The sequence below is a fragment of the Theropithecus gelada genome, chromosome 20 (genome assembly GCF_003255815.1).
Source record: "Theropithecus gelada isolate Dixy chromosome 20, Tgel_1.0, whole genome shotgun sequence".
Lineage (NCBI taxonomy): Eukaryota > Metazoa > Chordata > Mammalia > Primates > Cercopithecidae > Theropithecus > Theropithecus gelada.
The window spans coordinates 70685779-70705377 of record NC_037688.1 but is presented as its reverse complement, the minus strand read 5'-3'; the positions used below and the strand labels follow the sequence as shown (position 1 = coordinate 70705377).

Here is a 19599-nt window from a genome sequence, read left to right as displayed (position 1 = left end):
CCTGCCTCAACCTCTCGAGTAGCTGGGAGTACAGGCACCCGCCACCATGCCCAGCTAATTTTTTTTTTGTATTTTTAGTAGAGACGGGGTTTCACCGTGTTTGCCAGGATGGTCTCGATCTTCTGACCTTGTGATCCACCCGCCTTGGCCTCCCAAAGTGCTGGGATTACAGGTGTAAGCCACAACGCCCGGCCAGTTAAAAAAACCTTTCTGTAGGGACGGTGTTTCACTGTGTTACGCAGGCTGGTCTCAAACTCCTAGGCGCAAGCAATTCTCTTACCTCTACCTCCCAAAGTTCCAAGATTACAGGTGTGAGCCACCATGCTTGGCCTCTTGTCTCTTTAAAGTTTTTGCACATTGCCATGTTAGTGTTTTTTTTTTTTTTTTTTTTTCTACAGCAAGAACTGGTGAACTGGGTTGGCCTCCTGTTTTGCAAATAAAGTTTTATTGGAACAAAGCCATATCTATTCATTTACTATTGTCTGTGGTTTCTTTCAGGCTACAATGGCAGAACTGAGTAACTGTGACAGAGAGTGTATGGCCTGCAAAGCCTAAAATATAAATATTTACTGTTTTGCTCTTTACGGAAAATGTTTGCCAATCCCTGCTCAAGATAAATTTTTTTTTTTTTTTTTTTTTTTTTGAGATGGAATGTCACTCTGTTGCCCAGGCTGGAGTGCAGTGGTGCAATCTCGGCAACCTCCACCCCGTTGGGTTCAAGTGATTCTCCTGCCTCAGCCTCCCAGTAGCTGAGATTACAGGTGGGCACCATCATGCCTGGCTAATTTTTGTATTTTCAGTGGAAACGGGGTTTCACCATTTTGGCCAGGCTGGTCTTTAACTCCTGACCGCCAGTGATCTGCCTGCCTCGGCCTCCCAAAGTGCTGGGATTACAGGCAGGAGCCATCACACCCGGCCTGCTCTAGAGTAAACTGATGGTCCCCATTCTTTGCTCATTTATTTTGTCATTGATCTTGGACACCATAAGCCCACATGGATGGCCTGAGCCCATCTATCTACATGCAGAGCCTGTCTCTTTCTGTTGTGTGGTGGCAGATAGTCTGTCCTTTTGTCCTGGGCCAGCTGTGCCACTTCACCGTACAATACTGGAACCAGCGCCCTGACTTTGGGGAAGAACGATTGTCCATTTTATCTGTGCGCGTGCTAAGGCTAGAGCAGATGAAACCACCACCTTGCTCTGCCCATGACAGGAATGAGGCGGCTGCTGTATCCTGGCCAGTCCTGGTCCTTTTTATTTAAAGTAGCCACTTGGGGAGCCACAGAAGTGAACTGCACCAGAATCTAGATTCAACAGCTGTTGAGTTCCTTCTGTGATGGGAGAGTTCATGACGCTCCCGTCTATCCCGGAGAGCTCACAATGCATAATCCCTTCCACGACAGGGATGACACCAGCACTATGGCAGGACTGCAGGGCCATGGGAGCGCTGTGTGGGGAGACAGCAGTGTGCCCCTTGCGGGACCCTCTGCAGGAAGATTTCTCTGAGAAGGGAACCATTTGAGTCAGCCATCGGGAGGTTGTTTTTTCTTTGGTGGCACTTTGATGATGGAGCCCTTTTCTGTGCCGAGATTGAGCCATTCAAGGAGTGAGCCTGGTTTTGTGAAGGTTGGAAGGTACAAGGTTTGGGGTAAAATGTCGGGTCTGTCACCTCTGAGCTGTTCTTTGGGCAAATGATCAATGTCTCGTAGCCTCAGTTCCTTTGTCTGTTTCACCAGGGTGGCCAGCCCCCACCTTCCAGATAGATGTGAGGGTTAAACGTATGTCTCAGTATGGCAGATTGGCGGCAGACCTGGCCCCAGATGTGTTGTGTTTGGTTCATGCCGAGTGGGCTGGAACATTGTTCTAACAAGAGTGTAATTAGGGGCCAACTAACTGACACAAAAAATCTGGATTTTCAGCCTCTCTTGAAAAACCAGGAGATGGGGCAATTACTGGTATTGCTGTGAGGTGCTGTCTGCCAGTACTGGGTAGCAGCTGTCATCTCGAGAGGGGCACCTGCTCTGCTCTTGTGATCTGTGCCTTGCCAGCCCCCCCCACTCATTTCTATCCCCCACCTGACCCCTTGGTTATTGCAGGGGTCCCTCTTGGTCTTGTATGTGCCCCGGGCATATATTGGGCAGCCCTTTCTGCCCCCTCCTCCTTTGCTTCTGCTTTCTTTCAGTTTCTTTATTTGGAATGGTTGTGGATTTTGGGGAGTGGGATGGGAATTAGACAATAGCAACAACGTTAAAGTCATCATTGGGCTGGTAGCGCCAGGCATCCCAGATGCCTGCCAGTGTAACTGAGGACGAATTCTGCAGTGACAACAGGTTGATAATGTCCTTGTTCTCTGCAAGACTCTGTATGTGGGGCCTTGGTTAGACGGTGAGGGGAGATGGGAGCATGATTATGATGTGGGCCTGGTCTACGGCCTGCTGGGGAACTCTTACGTTTAACCGTCTAATTGCACGGTGGCTGTAAGGTCTACAAACACAGATACTATTGTTTTAATTTTTAACCTGCCATCCTTCATTATTTCTGCCAGGGCAGTGGGCTGTTAAATCCAGCCCAAGACCTGTTCGTTATACATTATCTATGGCTGTTTTTCACCCTGCAGTGGCAGAGTTGGGTAGTGACAGCAACCCTTTGGCCCACAAAGCCTAAAATGTTGACGGCGGGACTCTTTCCAGAAAAAGCTTGCTGACCCCCATTCTAGGGTATGCTAAAGGTACAGGTTCAGTGAAAATCAGAAACAAATCATGTGAGGCAGCCCACTGCAGATGCACACTCAGGGCTTAGAGAAATGCCATGTTCATTGCAGTTTTGCAGGGCACATTGGATGAATCACATAACATCATTGTGTGTATCCTGTAATACTAGTAAGTCATTTATTGTGTATTCATCTGCGCTTCCAGATGCTCTATCCACTGCATAGAAAATTCAGTGCGCGGTAAAGGAATGAGAGCAAAAGGGCCAGAGCTAGGAACAGCAACTGAGGCAGGGGTGGCTGTCACAGAGGGCCTTTGCCGTGAGACTTGCCATCTCATGAGGGAAGAGCCATACCAGGTAGGGGGAGATTGGGGTGCAGGAGGGGCCCGTGGAAGCGAGGCATGGTTTCTATTACATGTATTAATTTTATTTTATAAAAGTATAAATCTATGTAAATGTAAATATATGTAAATTTATTTATTTTTTTAAATTTCATTTTATTTTGTTTTGAGATGGAGTCTCACTCTGTTGCAGTGGTGTGATCTCGGCTCACTGCAACCTCCACCTCCAAGGTTCAAGTGATTCTCCAGCCTCAGCCTCCTGAGTAGCTGGGATAACAGGCGCCTGCCACCATACCTGGGTAATTTTTTGTATTATTATTATTATTTTTGAGATGGAGTTTTGCTCTTGTTGCCCAGGCTAGAGTGCAATGGCGCAATCTTGGCTCTCTGCAACCTCCGCCTCTTGGATTCAAGTGATTCTCCTGCCTCAGCTTCCCAAGTAGCTGGGATTATAGGCGTCTGTCATCATGCCTGGCTCATTTTTGTATTTTTAGTAGAGATGGGGTTTAACCATGTTGGCCAGGCTGGACTCGAACTCCTGACCTCAGGTGATCCGCCTGGCTAGGCCTCCCAAAATGCTGGGATAACAGGCGTGAGCCACTGCACCTGGCCAATTTTTTTGTATTTTTAGTAGAGATGGGGGTTTCACCATGTTGGCCAGGCTGATTTCGAACTCTTGGCCCAAAGTCATCCACCTGCCTCTACCTCCCAAAGTGCTGGGATTACAAGCATGAGCCACCTCACCCAGCCGGGAGTAGCTTTCTACTGTGTGATTCAATATGGGGACTGGGTTCTCCGTGCAGTTGCTTTGTCTAACCCTTGGGAGAATCCTACTGTAGTTGTTCGTTAGAATAGGAACATTTTCTCAGCCAACATCTACCTGTTGCAGTCCTTTTCATAAAAATATTGGGCCAAGAGTGGTGGCTTACACCTGTAATCTCAGCACATTGGGAGACTGAGGCAGGAGGATCATTTGAGGCCAGGAGTTTGAGACCAGCCTGGGCAACGTAGCGAGACCCTCTCTTTACAAAACATACAAAATTAACCCAGTGTGGTGGTGCATGCCTGTAGTCCCAGCTACTTGGGAGGCTGAGGTGGGAGGACTGCTTGAGCCCAGGAGTTGGAGGCCTCAGTGAGCTATGATCATGCCACTGTACTCTAGCCTGGGTGACAGAGCCAGACTCCATTTCTTAAATTTTTTTTTTTTTAATTGAGGTGAAATTCACAAAACAAAGAATTAACTGTTGTTCTAAAGCAAGCAGTTCACTAGTATTTAGTACATTTGCATTGTTGTGCAATCAGCACTCTTGTCTAGTTTCAAAACATTTTCATCACCCAAAGGAAACTCCATATCCATTAAGCAGTAGCTCCCCATCCCCCTACCGCCCCAGCCCCTGGCAACCACCTGTCTGCCTTCTGTCTATAGATTTCCTGTTCTGGTCCTTCCCAGTTTTGCAAGCATGGCTAAGGTTCCCAGTTGTTCAGTGAAGGATGTCAGTGTGGTGTGTGGAAGGAGCACTTGCTTGAGAGTTAGGGAGAGCAGGGCTCAGCCTGCAATGCAGCACCTGCTTAACTGCCCTTGGACAGAATTCCTTGTACACAGTGGGCACTCAGAGAGCATTGCCCTCTTTTTCTTTTCTCGCTTGTACCTGCTTAATGTATTACAAAGATCTCACCAGGGAAATGTCTAGCATGACGTTGCCTCCACCGTGCTGCATGGAGAGGCAGCAAAATACCACTATTTAAATATCTGCACGGGCCAGGCATGGTGGCTCATGCCTGTAATCCCAGCACTTTGGAAGGCCCGGGTGGGTGGATCACTTGAGGTCAGGAGTTTGAGACCAGCCTGACCAACATGGCGAAACCCCATCTCTACTAAAAATACAAACAAACAAACAAAAAAATGAGCCAGGCGTGGTGGGGGACACCTGTAATCCCAGCTACTCAGGAGGCTGAGGTAGGAGAATTGCTTGAACCTGGGAGGTGGAGGCCTCAATGAGAAGAGATGGAGTCACTGTACTCCAGCCTGGGCGAAAAAAGCAAGACTCCATCTCATAAATAAAAAATATATATATATGTGCGTGTGTGTATATATATGTGTGTGTGTATGTGTGTGTGTGTGTATATATATATGTGTGTGGGCTTGACTAAGGGGCTTGACCTCTGTGGAATGGGAACCAGTTTACTTGGAGCTCCAGGGTTGCGAAGGTTAAAGAAGGAATATAGCCAGAATGCCTGGTTGCATCCTGCTTGTTTTCCCCTCTCCACATGCCAGGGGTCCTCTTTCACCCTTTCATCTCCCAGGGCAGCAAACACAGAGGCCTGGATTGAATTGCTTTGCCTGGGCTTTGGAGAGAAGGTAGCTCGTTGAAACGACTTCTGGGAGCCAGAGGTCTTGATACCTTGGGGTAAGGGTTGCCAACAATGATGATAATGATGGCTAATTTTATTAAATGCTTGGTATATACCAGGCACTATTCTAGGTGCACAATACAATTTCCCTCATTTCATCATCCAAAGAGGTAGGTTCTCTGGTGAGCCTGAAGCAGGGGGGTTAAGTAACTTGCTCATGATCACATGGCTGGTAGAGTAGGATTCTAACCCGGGCTATGCTGTTCTTAATTTCTGCTCTTTCTCTCCAGGAGGTCACTGTAGCTTGAATGGCAACCCCAGGCAGAAGGCTAGAGGTTTGTGGTAAAAATTAATGTAGGACTCAAAGGACTGTAAACATTAAACATTAAATCCTGAGAGTTCTAAACATTGAAGACAAATACGGGGTGTGGTGACTCATGCCTGTAATCCCAGCACTTTGGAAGGCCAAGGCAGTCGGATCACCTGAGGTCAGGCATTTGAGAGCAGTCTGGCCAACATGGTGAAACCCTGTCTCTACTAAAAAGACAAAAATTAGCTGGGCGTGGTAGCAGGCGCCTGTAATCCCAGCTACTTGGGAGGCTGAGGCAGGATAATTGCTTGAATCTGGGAGGCGGAGGTTGCAGTGAGCTGAGATGGTGCCATTGCACTCCAGCCTGGGCGACAGGAGTGAGACTCCACCTACAAAGAAACAACAACAACAAGAAAACATTAAAGAGAGACCCAAGTAGGTGACTGATTTTCCCATGCACATGAGGTTTCTGAGTAGAGTTAGGGGGTGTCAGCTGACTGCATTTCTCAGACAGGTTTGTGAATCCCTGGAGGTATTCCCTCGGGTGCCTTTCCATTTTCTGTTTTCATTTTGATGATGATCTAAATGAGAAATAAAAAGAAGCCTATTCTTGTTCACCTGGTTGCTGGCTGGGGGCTGCCCCTGGAGATGAGGAAGCAGGAAGATGGGGTTTGATCGCTCCTGTGTGGCGAAGTGTTTGCAGAATTTGGAAGTGCTTGCTGAATTTGGAAGTGTTTGCTGAATTTGCAGTGGGCCACTGCTACAGGTTGTGAAGGAGGTCGAGGGCGAGCAGGGCTTAGCAGCTGGCAGGTCCAGGATCCCATGGACTTGGAAGTGAATCCCTCCTCAGCCACTTCCCATGGGTCTGGTCCTGTAAAGGTATTTTCCTGAGTCGCAGTCCTCGCTACTGCGTGGAGCCACTTTTCCTTCTTTGTGAAGGATTTAATAGGTCATTTAATGACTTAGCCTCTGGTTGGGACTCAGTAGGTGGGCACATTCTTCCTGCTTCTCTCTGAGTGGCGGCAACATTTGAAGCTGGCAGATTCTTGTGGGCCCTGGCGGAGGTGCTGTATTCTCCACTGGATTCAAAGGGAGAAGGTAAGAAGGAGACTGGTAGCATCGATTGCTCTGCCTGCCTGTTTGCAGAGTTTCCATAGACTCTAGAGCTAGGAGAGCATGATCTCATGCAGAAACCAGTGGCCAAACAAGGGAAGTGAGTGTTCCTATCACATGGCTAGCAAGCGGGCCAGGCAGGATGAGAGCTCAGGCCTTGTGACTTCCCGCTCAGTGCGCTCCACTGTTCCTCTCAGTTGATAAGCGGTCCTCAGACCACCTGTGCTCCCTGCAGCCTAGTAAAGCCCCTTCTCTCTCTCTTTACTTATTTATTTATTTATTTATTTATGAGACACGCTCACTCTGTTGCCCAGGCTGGAGTGCATTGGTGCAATCTTGGCTCGCTGCAACCTCCATCTCCCAGGTTCAAGCGATTCTCCTGCCTCAGCCTTCTGAGTAGCTGGGACTAAAGGTGCTTGCCACCACACCTGGCTAGTTTTTGTATTTTTAGTAGAGATGGGGTTTTGCCATGTTCGTGAAGCTGGTCTTAAACTCCTGACTTCATGTGATCCGTCCGCCTTGGCCTCCCAAAGTTGCTGAGATTATAGATTTGAGCCATTGCTCCCGGCCGACCCCTTTCTCTTAAGCTCATTCAGGGATAAGTTGGCCACAGCTGCCCCTTCTGAGGTCAAGGTTGTCTCAGTTGAGAGCTGCTTGCCTGCAGAGAGAGATCACAGCCAGGAAGTGTGAGCCTCTGGGTTGAGACCTGCACAACCTCGGGTAGTTTTTATATAAAGAACAGGTTTTTCTTTTCTTCCCCTCACCCCATCATGAAAAGAGGCTTTGCAGAGTAAGGCAGAGGAGGCTGCGACATCTCATCCAGAACAAGCAGTAGGGCAAAATACTCTTAAAAAAAAAAAAAAGAGACCTGGAGGATCATTGTGCATTTCAGGAAGGGTAGGTGCTAAATCTTTGTTATTCAAGTGTGAAGGGAGTCAGCAGTATTAGCTCACCTGAGAGCTTATGAGAAACACAGAGTTGGCTGGGCGCGGTGGCTCATACCTGTAATCCCAGCACGTTGGGAGGCTGAGGTGGGTGGATCACAAGGTCAGGAGTTCAAGACCAGCCTGGCCAACATGGTGAAACCCTGTCTCTACTAAAAATACAAAAATTAGCTTGGCGTGGTGGTGTGTGCCTGTAATTCCAGCTATTCGGGAGGCTGAGGCAGGAGAATTGCTTGAACCTGGGAGGTGGAGGTTGCAGTGAGCCCAGATTGCGCCACTGAACTCCAGCCTGGGCAATGGAGCAAGACTGTCTCAGAAGAAAAAAAGAGAAATACAGAATTAGGCCCCATTTGCAGCCTCCTGAATCAGAATCTGCCTTTTGGGCTGGGCGCGGTGGCTCACGCCTATTATCCCAGCTCTTTGGGAGGCTGAGGCAGGAGGATCAATTGAGCCCAGGAGTTCAAGAGCTGCTTGGGCAACCTCGTGAGACCCCGTCTTTATAAAAAATAAAAATAAATAAATTATCTGTGAGTGGTGCCCTATGCCTGTAGTCCCAGCTACTTGGAGGGCTGAGACAGGAGAGTGGATTGAGCCCAGGAGGTTGAGACTGCAGAGAGCTGTGATTGTGCCACTTACTCCAGCCTGGGTGATAGAGTTCCTGTCTCAGAAAAAACACCAGCAAACAAATGGCTGCTTTTTAACGAGATCTCCAGGAGATCTGTGTGGACATCAAAGTTTGAGAAGAACTGCATTACAAAATTGTCAGTAGGGAGATGAAAGAGATTTTTGTTTTCTTTGTATATTTTTTCCCGATTTGTTATTATTCTACTTTTTTCCCTACATGAATTGCTTTTACGATGAGAAAAAAATAACAAAGGCATTTCCAGTGCGGGGAACCCTGTCAAGTTTCCAGTTGATATTGCTCAAGGGCAGGTAGAGCTGTCGGGTCTCATACTTGGAAAAAGGAAGAAAGCAAGCCTGACTTTTCTATTCTGGTGTTAGGGAGGGAAGACCAGAATCCAAACCCTGGATTCTGGAACAAAGAGCGTTTGATTGATAGAGACAGGTGTCAAGAGGTGTCAGAGGACCTTGGCCAGATGGGTCTATAGCCATCCTGAGCAATGCCTTGAGATGCCTCATGGCTGGTGGGAATGGTGTCCAGGCTATTCTTGATCAAAACCTCTGCCAGAAAAAAATACTAATGGTATTTTTTTGAAGAGTCAGTTGTTTTACTGTGTGTCTGCTGACTGGTTTTATCACTAGGCCTGGAGGTAAGGCGGGATCCTTGGTATCGTGGTCCTAACACAGGCTTTAGAGGTCTTGAGTCAGGATTACTGTTTAACCAATTAGTATTAAAATTTCAACAGAGTCTAACCCCATTATCATGGCCCACACGATCCTATGTGACTGGTGTCTGCCTGCCTGTTTGATCTTTCCTTCTGTTTTTTTTTTTTTTTTTTTTGCTTTTTGCTCAAACCACAGCAAACATCCTTCTAGTTCTGGAAGACCAGAGCCAAGCTTGTCCTACCTCCGAGCCTCTCCCCTTGCTGCTTGCTCTGTCTGGAACGCTGGTCTTTCCATAGCTGCTCCTTCTCTTTTTTTTTTTTTTTGAGATGGAGTCTGGCTCTGTTGCCCAGGCTGGAGTGCAGTGGCTGGATCTCAGCTCACTGCAAGCCCTGCCTCCCGGGTTCACGCCATTCTCCTGCCTCAGCCTCCCGAGTAGCTGGGAGTACAGGTGCCCGCCACCTCGCCCGGCTAATTTTTTTTGTATTTTAGTAGAGACGGGGTTTCACCGTGTTAGCCAGGATGGTCTCGATCTCCTGACCTCGTGATCCGCCCGTCTCGGCCTCCCAAAGTGCTGGGATTACAGGCTTGAGCCACCGCGCCCGGCCTCCTTCTCTTTATAGAGGGCTCAGCTCACATGTCACCTGTGCAGAGAGGCCCTCAGGGGCTGCCTTGGCTAAAGCAGCCTTCTTGCTTCCTCCCTATCCCATTACTGTCTTTGTTTTTTCTTCCTAGTATGACTCTAACACTTTTTCGTTGATTAGTTTATTTTTATACTATTTTCTTTTGTTTGTTTTTGAGATAGGGTCTCACTCTGTCACCCAGGCCAGAGTGTAGTGGCACGATCTCAGCTCACTGCAACCTCTGCCTCCCGGGTTCAAGTGATCCTTCCACCTCTGCCTCGTGAACAGCTGGGACCACAGCTGTGTGCCACCATGCCCGGCTAAATTTTTTGTGTTTTTTGGTAGATACAGGGCTTCGTCATGTTGCCCAACCTGGTCTCAAACTCCTGATCTCAAGCAATCTGCCTGCCTCGGCCTCCCAAAGCGTTGGGATTACAGGCGTGAACCACTGTGCCCGGCCTTCTAGTAGGATTTTTAGCTCCATGAGAAGATGGCTCTTTTACACCATTTAACTTGTATGTCCTCAGCTCTTAAAACATTGCCTCACACACACTAGAAGTTAAGTAAATCCTGGGTGGATCAACACACACAGTCAATTGACTTCTCCCAGCTTCAGCTTTCCCATCTGTGTTTGGGATCCTGGCTTGTAGGCTGGATGTGAAGATGAAGGGAGATATTGCATGCATAGTACTCAGCTTGGTTCCTGGCATGTAGGATGCGCCCAGCACATGGTGGTGGTTGTTATCAACCAGCTGGCCCTGGCTTGACCTGGAGGAATCACTGACCATCTCTGGGATAATGCCCTGCTGCTCCGCCCCGGTGCAGCCTATGTAGAGTTGCCCAGGACAGAAGCAGCCTGATGGCAATTCAACGCCTGCAGTGTGAAGCATCTGTCCTTACAACCTGAATTCCAGTATCCTTTGAAGTCAGTGTGCTCTGTGACTGGTGCATCATAGTCCGTGGCTTTGTATCTTGCTTGGAGTCACTGGGCCTCTTGTGGAGATCAGGTGTGGCTCTGACAACTGTCCGCCTGGTGTTTTCAAGTGCACTTTCCCCAGACCTTCTGAAATGGAAATTCAGTATATGTCATGTGTGTCAGTTGGGAATGCTTTTGGCTGCAAGTAACAGCTCAATGTGCCGTGGTGTGGACAAATATCGTTATTTATTTTGTGAGAGTTAGCTTGTTTCTAGTCTTGGCTTACCAACTCAGTGATATCAGGGCTGGTGTCTTTGTGATTCTCTAGGTCTTTCTCTCAGGCTCATGACTTCATGGTGGCAAAATGCTACTCGGGCTCCACCCAACATGTCTATGATTGAGGCATGAAGGATGGAAGACAGAATGATGCCCTTCATAGCTCTTCTTTCTATCAGAAAGGAATGACTTTCCCAGAACTTTCCCAGTACACTTCTGCTATCTTCTCATAGGCCAGACCGCTTAAGTTCAACCTCAGCTGCTGAGAAGAGGAGTAATCAGGTTTTACAGCTTGGATTGCTGAAGGCGGCATGGGAAAAGGATGTTGGAGATGATAGTGAGAACAGCCAGTGAGCAGTTCCCACTGTACTGGGAAACTTGTATTTTATTTCAGGCTGCTGGTTGATAACTGGGGGCAGTTTTGATTCCCAGGGGACATTGGCATTACATGGAAACATTTTGGTATGACTCAGGGGTTTGTGTGTGCTAATGCCACGTAGTGTGTAGAGGCCAGGGATGCTGCTAAACATCCTACAATGTCAGTAGTGCCAAGGGATGAGAAACCTTTAGACCACTGTAGACATGTTGTTCAGATTTGGGGAAAATTAGTTTACCTGTTTTCCTTTGATGCAGTAACAGGCAATAGCCAAACTTCATTGTAATGATACAGATTATTGGTACCTAGTCGTGCTATTGATTTGGTTAAAGATCAGTAGTAAAGGACTGGTCTAGTTAGGGACAGCCGTGTCCGAGTGTCAACGAGAACTAATTAAGCCTCATTGCGTTTTAGGATCACAGAACAATGACAAAAGACAATTTCTGCTGGAGCGACTGCTGGATGCAGTGAAACAGGTAAGCAGAAAGCACACATTTGCCTTTTTGGTCGAGTAATAGTGTCAGATAATTAATGTAGGTCATTTCTTCCCTATAACATACACAGACTAACTCCCACTTTATATTTGGGAACAGTGAAGCGATCTAATCGTTTTCCCCAGGAAATGATAGAGCAGTGAACACGGTCAGAGTTGGGTTGGAGGAAGTCCTGTGTCTTGAATTTCGAAAGCCCTCTAGAGGACCCCCATCCTTCAGTGATGTCCCTTCAAGAAAGGCACTGAGCTGGGTGCGGTGGCTCACGCCTGTAATCCCAGCACCTTGGGAGGTCAAGGTGACCGCATCACTTGAGGTCAGGAGTTCCAAACTAACCTGGCCAACATGGTGAAACCCTGTCTCTACTAAAAATACAAAAATTAGCTGGACGTGGTGGCAGGCACCTGTAATCCCAGCTATTTGGGAGGCTGAGGCAGGAGAATTGCTTGAACCTGGGAGGTGGAGGTTGCAGTGAGCCGAGATTGCCCCACTGCACTCCAGCCTGGGCAACAGAGTGAGACTTTGTCTCAAAAAAAAAAAAAAAAAAAAAAAAAAGGGCATTGATGTGGGTTTCAAAGTCCCATTGTCTCATTTCCAAGCAGTTGTGTTTGAGGGCAGCTCTGAGGGGTGCAGAGGTGGTGGTTTGGAGTTAGGATCCCTGAGCACAAGAAGGCTAGGACAAGGAGGAAGGAGGCCACGCCTGGGGTCCTCTACTGCTGCCCCCAGCTGTGTGGACACTCCAGGTGGCTTTGCTGTGATTGATGTGATGCTGTTTCTGATGCTTGACTCTGGCTGGGCTTGGAAGCAAGCTTGGATGTGAGACTGGAATCTGCTTGCTGCATGTACCAGATGCATGCTACTGTTAGCTGTCACTGATCACACCTCCACTGTGTGCCAGGCTCTCTGCTGAGCACTTTATATTTAATCCTTCCAACAACACTGTGAGATTATAGTTCCTGCAGTTGGTTTCATTTTACAGCTGAAGAGACAGAAACTCAGAGGGATCCAATAACTTGCTCAAGGCGTCGTAGTTAGTAAGCGGCAGAGCTAGGATCCAAATCTGGGAATTCTAGGAGCTCACTTTTTGGAAGGGGCAGTTGACAGTTACAATTATGTGTGTAATTACACTGTAGGAAGGTAAGTACTGTAATAGGGGTGTGTGTGAAATTTTTTTATTTTTTTATTTTTTAGAGATAAGGTCTTGCTCTTGTCTAGGCTGGAGCACAGTGGTACCATCATAGTTCATTGTAACCTCAAACTCCTGGGCTCAAGCAATCCTCCCACCTTGGCCTCCTGAGTGGCTGGGACTACAGGTGCGTGCCACCACATGTGGCTGGGGTGTATGTTGAGTATTGAAGTGAGCCCAGAGAATGCAGTATCTATGTAAGCCTTGAGGCGTTGTGTGGTAAGAGGGACACAGGCTTTCTGCTCCGACGTAGTTGGAATTAAAGGTCAGCTTTACTTCTTCAGCTCTGTGTGTACAGGGACAGCTCATGCACCCTCCCTGAGCATCTCTCTGCTCTTCTGTAACTGGGTCACTTAATCTGTGTATGGCTTCTGAGGGAATTGGCTTGTTAAAGTAGGTAAAGGGCCTGGACAGAGCCTGGTCCTCTGTTAACATGGTAACATCTGGAGCCCATGTTATTAGCTTATTCTTTCTTTGCTGCAGAAATGGAAAATATAATAAGATGAGGAGGCAAGATGAACCACTTTAAAGGTAGCAGAGAGAAATAAAATGGAGCTTATGCCCAGAGCTTCTGCTGCTTTTTTTTTTTTTTTTGGATGGAGTCTAGCTCTGTCGCCCGGGCTGGAGTACAGTGGCGCAATCTCAGCTCACTGCAACTTCTGTCTCCTGGGCTCAAGTGATTCTCCTGCCTCAAACTCCTGAGTAGCTGGGACTACAGGTGCGTGCCACCACACCTGGCTAATTTTTGTATTTTTTAGTAGAGGTGGGATTTCACCATGTTGGCCAGGCTGGTCTCGAACTCCTGACCTTGGGTGATCAGCCCACTTCCGCCTCCCTTACTGCTGGGATTACAGATGTGAGCCACTGCGCCTAGCCTGCAGTTATTATTATTATTATTCTTATTCTTATTATTATTGTTATTTTGAGGGTTAAAGTGTTGCACATGACTTTTTTGCATGACTTTCAAAAATAAATTTTATTGATGTATAATTTACATATAATAAAATATAGCATTTTAAGTGTACAGTTTCATGTGTTTTGACAAATATATCATTTAAAATTATATATATACACACACATATACACATATACACACAGATACACACACACACATACAATGTAGTAGTTTTGATAATAAGTTTAGGAACCCTGCAAGCCTGCTACCCATAGCAGCGATTCTATACCTTTAAAAGAAAAAGACAGTAGTAGGCCAGGCATAGTGGCTTATGCCTGTAATCCCAGTGCTTTGGGAGGTTGGAGCAGGAGGATGTCTTGAGGCTAGGAGTATGAGGGCAGCCTGGGCAACATAGTGAGAACCCTATCTCTATAAAAAATAAAAAATATGAGTTGGACCTGGTGGCACGTGCCTGTAATCCCAGCTACTTGGGAGGCTGGGGAGGCTGAGGTGGGAGAATTGCTTGAGCCCAGGTATTTGAGGTTACCATGAGCTATGATGGCACCACTACCCTTCAGCCTGGTGACAGAGCGAGACCCCTTTTTTTTTTTTTTGTTAAGAAAATTAGAATAGTGGATAATGGTGATGGTTGCTCAACATTGTGAATTGAAATTTACACCTAAAGATGGTTGAAATGGCAAAGTTTATGTTATCTATATTTTAATTTTACCAATTCAAAAAGTAGCCTGCAGGGTCAGGTCCCGTGGCTCATGCCTGTAATCCCAGCACTTTGGGAGGCCAAGGTGGGCGATCACCTGAGGTCAGGAGTTCAAGACCAGCCTGACCAACATGGAGAAACCCCATCTCTACTAAAAATACAAAAATTAGCCGGGCATAGTGGCACATGCCTGTATCCCAGCTACTTGGGAGCCTGAGGCAGGAGAATCACTTGAACCCGGGAGGGAGAGGTTGCGGTGAGCTGAGATCGATCCATTACACTCCAGCCTGGGCAACAAGAGTGAAACTCCGTCTCAAAAAATAAAAAATAAAAATAAAAAAGAAGTAGCCTGCTTTCATTTTTACCCACCCTCAGTAAATTGTCATTCCACACAACCCAGTGACTCGTATGAGGCTTGATTTGTGCTGCTGTAACGTCATAGCCAGTCACGACAACTCTGGGGCTCGTCCAAAGGGGCCCATTCAGCGCAGGTTTGTGGAAGTTGTAATTATCTCCCGCGAAGAGCTCTGTGTGGTAGACAGTCAGCTGCCGACAGGCAGGAGCAGCTTCCTGGATAATGCACAGATGGCCGTGTGCTTTTGTTTTTCTGTTAGCAATGTTTTCCCACAAGGCTTGCTTTTGTACAAGTGGGAGATAAGGGTTTCCTTTAAGTGGCAGCTTCAAGGCTGAGGTGTGCACCTTCTTAAGTCTTGTGCTGATACCCAGGGGACAGGGACGTCCTCACTTGACGTGCAGAGCTTCTGGTCCCGTGTCCCCTCCCTGACCCTCAAGCCCTACGTGGGCTGTTGTGTGACGTTTTGAGTGTCGCATCCCAGCAGCTGATCTCAGCAGCTTCTTTTTCTGTGCAGTGCCAGATCCGCTTTGGAGGGAGAAAGGAGATCGCCTCGGATTCCGACAGCAGGTAAATATGTCGCTTCTAAAACCATTGACCATCGAGCTTGAAAAGGCGGCAGAAGGCGGCCGGCTTCTGTGCTCTGCCTCTGCAGCCAAGAGGTGCAGCGCTGAAATTTGAGTCAACCGTGGACTCTCTGTGCGGTGACTGCTCGTCTCCCACACTCCACGTTTTCCATAATTCTCTTTCTAGGAATCTATTCGGAGGGAATTATTCGAGATACCTTTCCATATAAAATTATTTTCAGGGTAATTAATAATTATGAGAACTTGGATGCCTAAATACCCAATAATTGGGAAATGGTTAATAAAATATAGTGCGTTAATGGGGTGGAATGTTATATAGCCATTAAGAGTAATGTTTATATGGAATTTGTTTTCAATGGAAAATTGCATGGGTAATAATTTAGAAATTACATATATAGTAAAAAGGCATATGTTGTAAAAAGAGCAGGATCCGAAATTCTATGCATATGGAGTGGTCCTAGCTATGTTAGATAGCAACTCTGGCCAGAACACACTGAAATGTGGCCTAAGGTAGCAGTTGGGGTAAGAATACTGGGAATATTGCTTTCTGGTATTTTTCGCGTTTTTTATTGTGATCATGTGTTCCTTTTATGATAAAAAATAATTCCTAAAAATGGGCCAGGTGCGGTGGCTCATGCCTATAATCCCAGCATTTTGCGAGGCCGAGTCAGGTGGATCACTTGAGGTCAGGAGTTCGAGACCAGGCTGGCCAACATGGTGAAATCTCGTCTCTACTAAAAATACAAAAATTAGCTGAGTGTGGTGGTGCACGCCTGTAGTCCCAGAGACTTGGGAGGCTGAGGCAGGACAATCGCTTGAACCCAGGCTAATTTGGGGGAAAATTAAGGATTTAGGAGGTGGAGGTTGCAGTGAGCTGAGATCGCGCCACTACACTCCAGCCTGGGTGACAGAGTGACACAGGGTGAGCCTCTGTCTCAAAAAATAAAATTTGGCTGGGTGCAGTGGCTCATGCCTGTAATCCCACCACTTTGGGAGGTCGAGGCAGGTGGATCACGAGGTCAGGAGTTCAAGACCAGCCTGGCCAAGATGGTGAAACCCCTTGAGGCTTGATTTGTGCTGCTAAAAATACCAAAAATTAGCCGGGCTTGGTGGCGGGTGCCTATAATCCCAGCTACTCGGGAGGCTGAGGCAGGAGAATTGCCTAAACCCAGGAGGCAGAGGTTGCAGTGAGCCGAGATTGTGCCACTGTACTCTAGCCTGGGTGACAAAGCAAGACTCTATCTCAAAAAAAAAAAAAAAAAAAAAAAATTTCCTGAAAATGGCCATTGACATTCACGACCCAGGAAAGGCTGACATCATGGCATAAGCTGATAACATTGGCAGGAAGGAGACCCATAGGCCACATAGGGCTTGGCAAAGGTAGGAGACTCGCAAGCATCCAGTCCTTGCTGCAAATGCGTTGTGAGCTCAGTCAGAGCTAATTTGTGCTCTGCAGCCCCTGAGGTGGCAGGAGGGAGATTCCTGCATGGGAAGGAAAGGAAAGGGAACTTGCTTGCTCAACGTTCATCTCATCCTGGAAACTGTTCATGTCCCCCACACTCTCACCGTAGCCCACCCTGCCATGTCCATCGTTCCTTTTTCTGTCCTTTCCTACTGTAAACTTTTAACAGCCATGGGCAAAGCATGTAGACCTTCCTGGAATAGAGCCATGTGGATGATTCGAAACTGGCACAGATTTAAAGTGATGCACCCTATTATCCGTGCCTTCTCTGCTTATGTTTTCTCCATTGCACGTATCACCATCCAACTAACTATATATAAATTCGGCTTTTTAATTTTGCCTATTATCCTGTCACTATAATGTCGGCTCTGTGCAGGCAGGTATGTTTTGCTGTCTTGTTTACAGATGTTTTCTAGTGCCTAGAAGCATTCAGTAAAGATTTGTTAGCCAGATGAGTGTGTGTATTACATTGTACTGTAGTCAGGTGTTCAAATATCTGTGCCACCACGAAGCTTATGAGATTGGAAGGCAGAAAGGGTGTTTCTCCATTTATTTTTAAAAATTTTACTTCTCAGTGTTTTACACAAGCACTTTGTGCCTGTCATACATTAGATTCTCAGTATATGTTCGTCGCATTAGATCATTAGACTCAATGATCAATTTAGTCCTTCCTGAGGGCCTACTATGGGGCCTGGCCTTGGCCAGGGATCCAAGGTCCGCTTGCGTCAGAATCACCTGGGAGGCTTATTGATTAATGATGCAGTGTCTAAGTCCTGTCCTAGTTGTATTGGAGCAGGATGTGTATATGCGCATGAGTGTGTGTGTGAATGACTGAAGCCGAGGAGCTTGCTGAGAATTTGCATTTCAACAGGATCTCCAGGTGATTCTGCTGGACAGCAAAGCTTCCAGTGCAATCACTGTGCCAGGGCCTGGGATGCAGAGGTAATTAGGAAAGACTCCTCTTTCCTGACCCGGTTGGTTTGTCTGTGTTTATGTGTGTGTATGGGTGTGTGTGGTGTGTGTGTGTCTAAGTATCCATGACTTCTTGACCACTTTTCTTCATTACCGTGCTGTCCGCTTCCTGAGAGAGGCAGTCCTGCTTGCAATGTTAGGTTAACGTGTTCTTACACAGGTGGAGTATCCCTCATCCAAAAACCCACAATTCAAAATGCTCCAAAATCTAAAACTTTTTGAGTACCAACATGATGCTCAAAGGAAATGCTAATGGAAGCCAGTTGGATTTTGGATTTTTGGATTAGGCTCACCTAACTGGTAACTATATAATGCAAATATTCCACAGTCTGGAAAAACCTGAAATCCGAAACATTTCTGATCCTAAGCATTTTGGATAAAGAATACTGAACCTATATAATAGAATTTGCTACCATAACCTTTGTTACAGAAAATGTTATGTTTTGTAGTAGAATTGAAAAAGTTAATTCCTTCTGTGATAACTGTCGTTTGTGGCTAAAAGGAGTATGCTGCTTACTATTACTAATAATAGGCCAGGCACTGTGGCTCATGTCTGTAATCTCATTCCTTTGGGAGGCTGAGGTAGGAGGATTGCTTGAGGCCAGGAGTTCAAGGCTGCGGTGAGCTATGATCGTGCCATTGCATTCCAGCCTGGGCAATAGAGACCCTGTCTCTAAAAATAATAATAATAATAGCCAGGCATGGTGGCTCATGCCTGTAATCGCAGCACTTTGGGAGGCCAAGGCAGGAGGATCACCTGAGGTCAGGAGTTCGAGACCAGCCTGACCAACGTGGAGAAACCCTGTCTCTACTTAAAATACAAAATTAGCCAGGCATGGTGGCACATGCCTGTAATCCCAGCTAGGCAGGGAGGCTGAGGCACGAGAAGCGCTTCAACCTGGGAGGTGGAGGTTTCGGTGAGCCGCAATTGCTCCAGTCTGGGCAACAAGAGCGATACTCCATCTCAAAAAAAAAAAAAAAAAAAAAGTAATAATAATAGTTATAGTTTGTGACTGCCTTTGCTACATTTTATTTATGTTGATTCTTAGTCCTCAGAAGGAACAGAGGTATTATCCTTTCTTTTTTTCTTTTTTTTTTTTTTTGAAGCAGGGTCTTCCTCTGTCACTCAGCCTGGAGTGCAGTAGTGTGATCATGGTTCATAGCAGCCTCAACCTCCCAGGCTCAAGATCTTCCCACCTCAGCCTCCTGAGTAGCTGGGACTACAGATGCAAGCCACCATACTTGGCTACTTTTTGTATTTTTTGTAGAGATGGGGTCTCACTATGTTGCCCAGGCTGGTCTCGAACTCGTGGACTCAAGTGATCCTCCCACCTTGGCCTCCCAAAATGTTGGGATTACAGGTATGAGCCATACTGTGCCTGGGTTATCCCTTTTTCACTGATGAGAAAACTGATTCAGGCCGGGCGCGGTGGCTCACGCCTGTAATCCCAGCACTTTGGGACGCCAAGGCGGGCAGATCACAAGGTCAGGAGATCGAGACCATGGTGAAACCCCGTCTCTACTAAAAATAGAAAAAATTAGCCGGGCGCAGTGGCGGGCGCCTGTAGTCCCAGCTACTCGGGAGGCTGAGGCAGGAGAATGGCGTGAACCCGGGAGGCGGAGCTTGCAGTGAGCCGAGATTGCGCCACTGCACTCCAGCCTGGGCGACAGAGCAAGACTCCGTCTCAAAAAAA

General features: G+C 47.0%; 1 protein-coding gene across 1 annotated transcript in view; it reads left to right on the top strand.

Annotated features, from left to right (window-relative positions):
- SNX29 (sorting nexin 29) overlaps window positions 1-19599 on the top strand; it is a 585133-nt gene that overhangs the window by 11737 nt on the left and 553797 nt on the right. The window contains exons 2-3 of the mRNA XM_025369629.1: window positions 11657-11718; window positions 15402-15454. Of these exons, the coding sequence (XP_025225414.1) occupies window positions 11657-11718; window positions 15402-15454 (115 nt within the window). The remainder of the gene's footprint in view (window positions 1-11656; window positions 11719-15401; window positions 15455-19599) is intronic.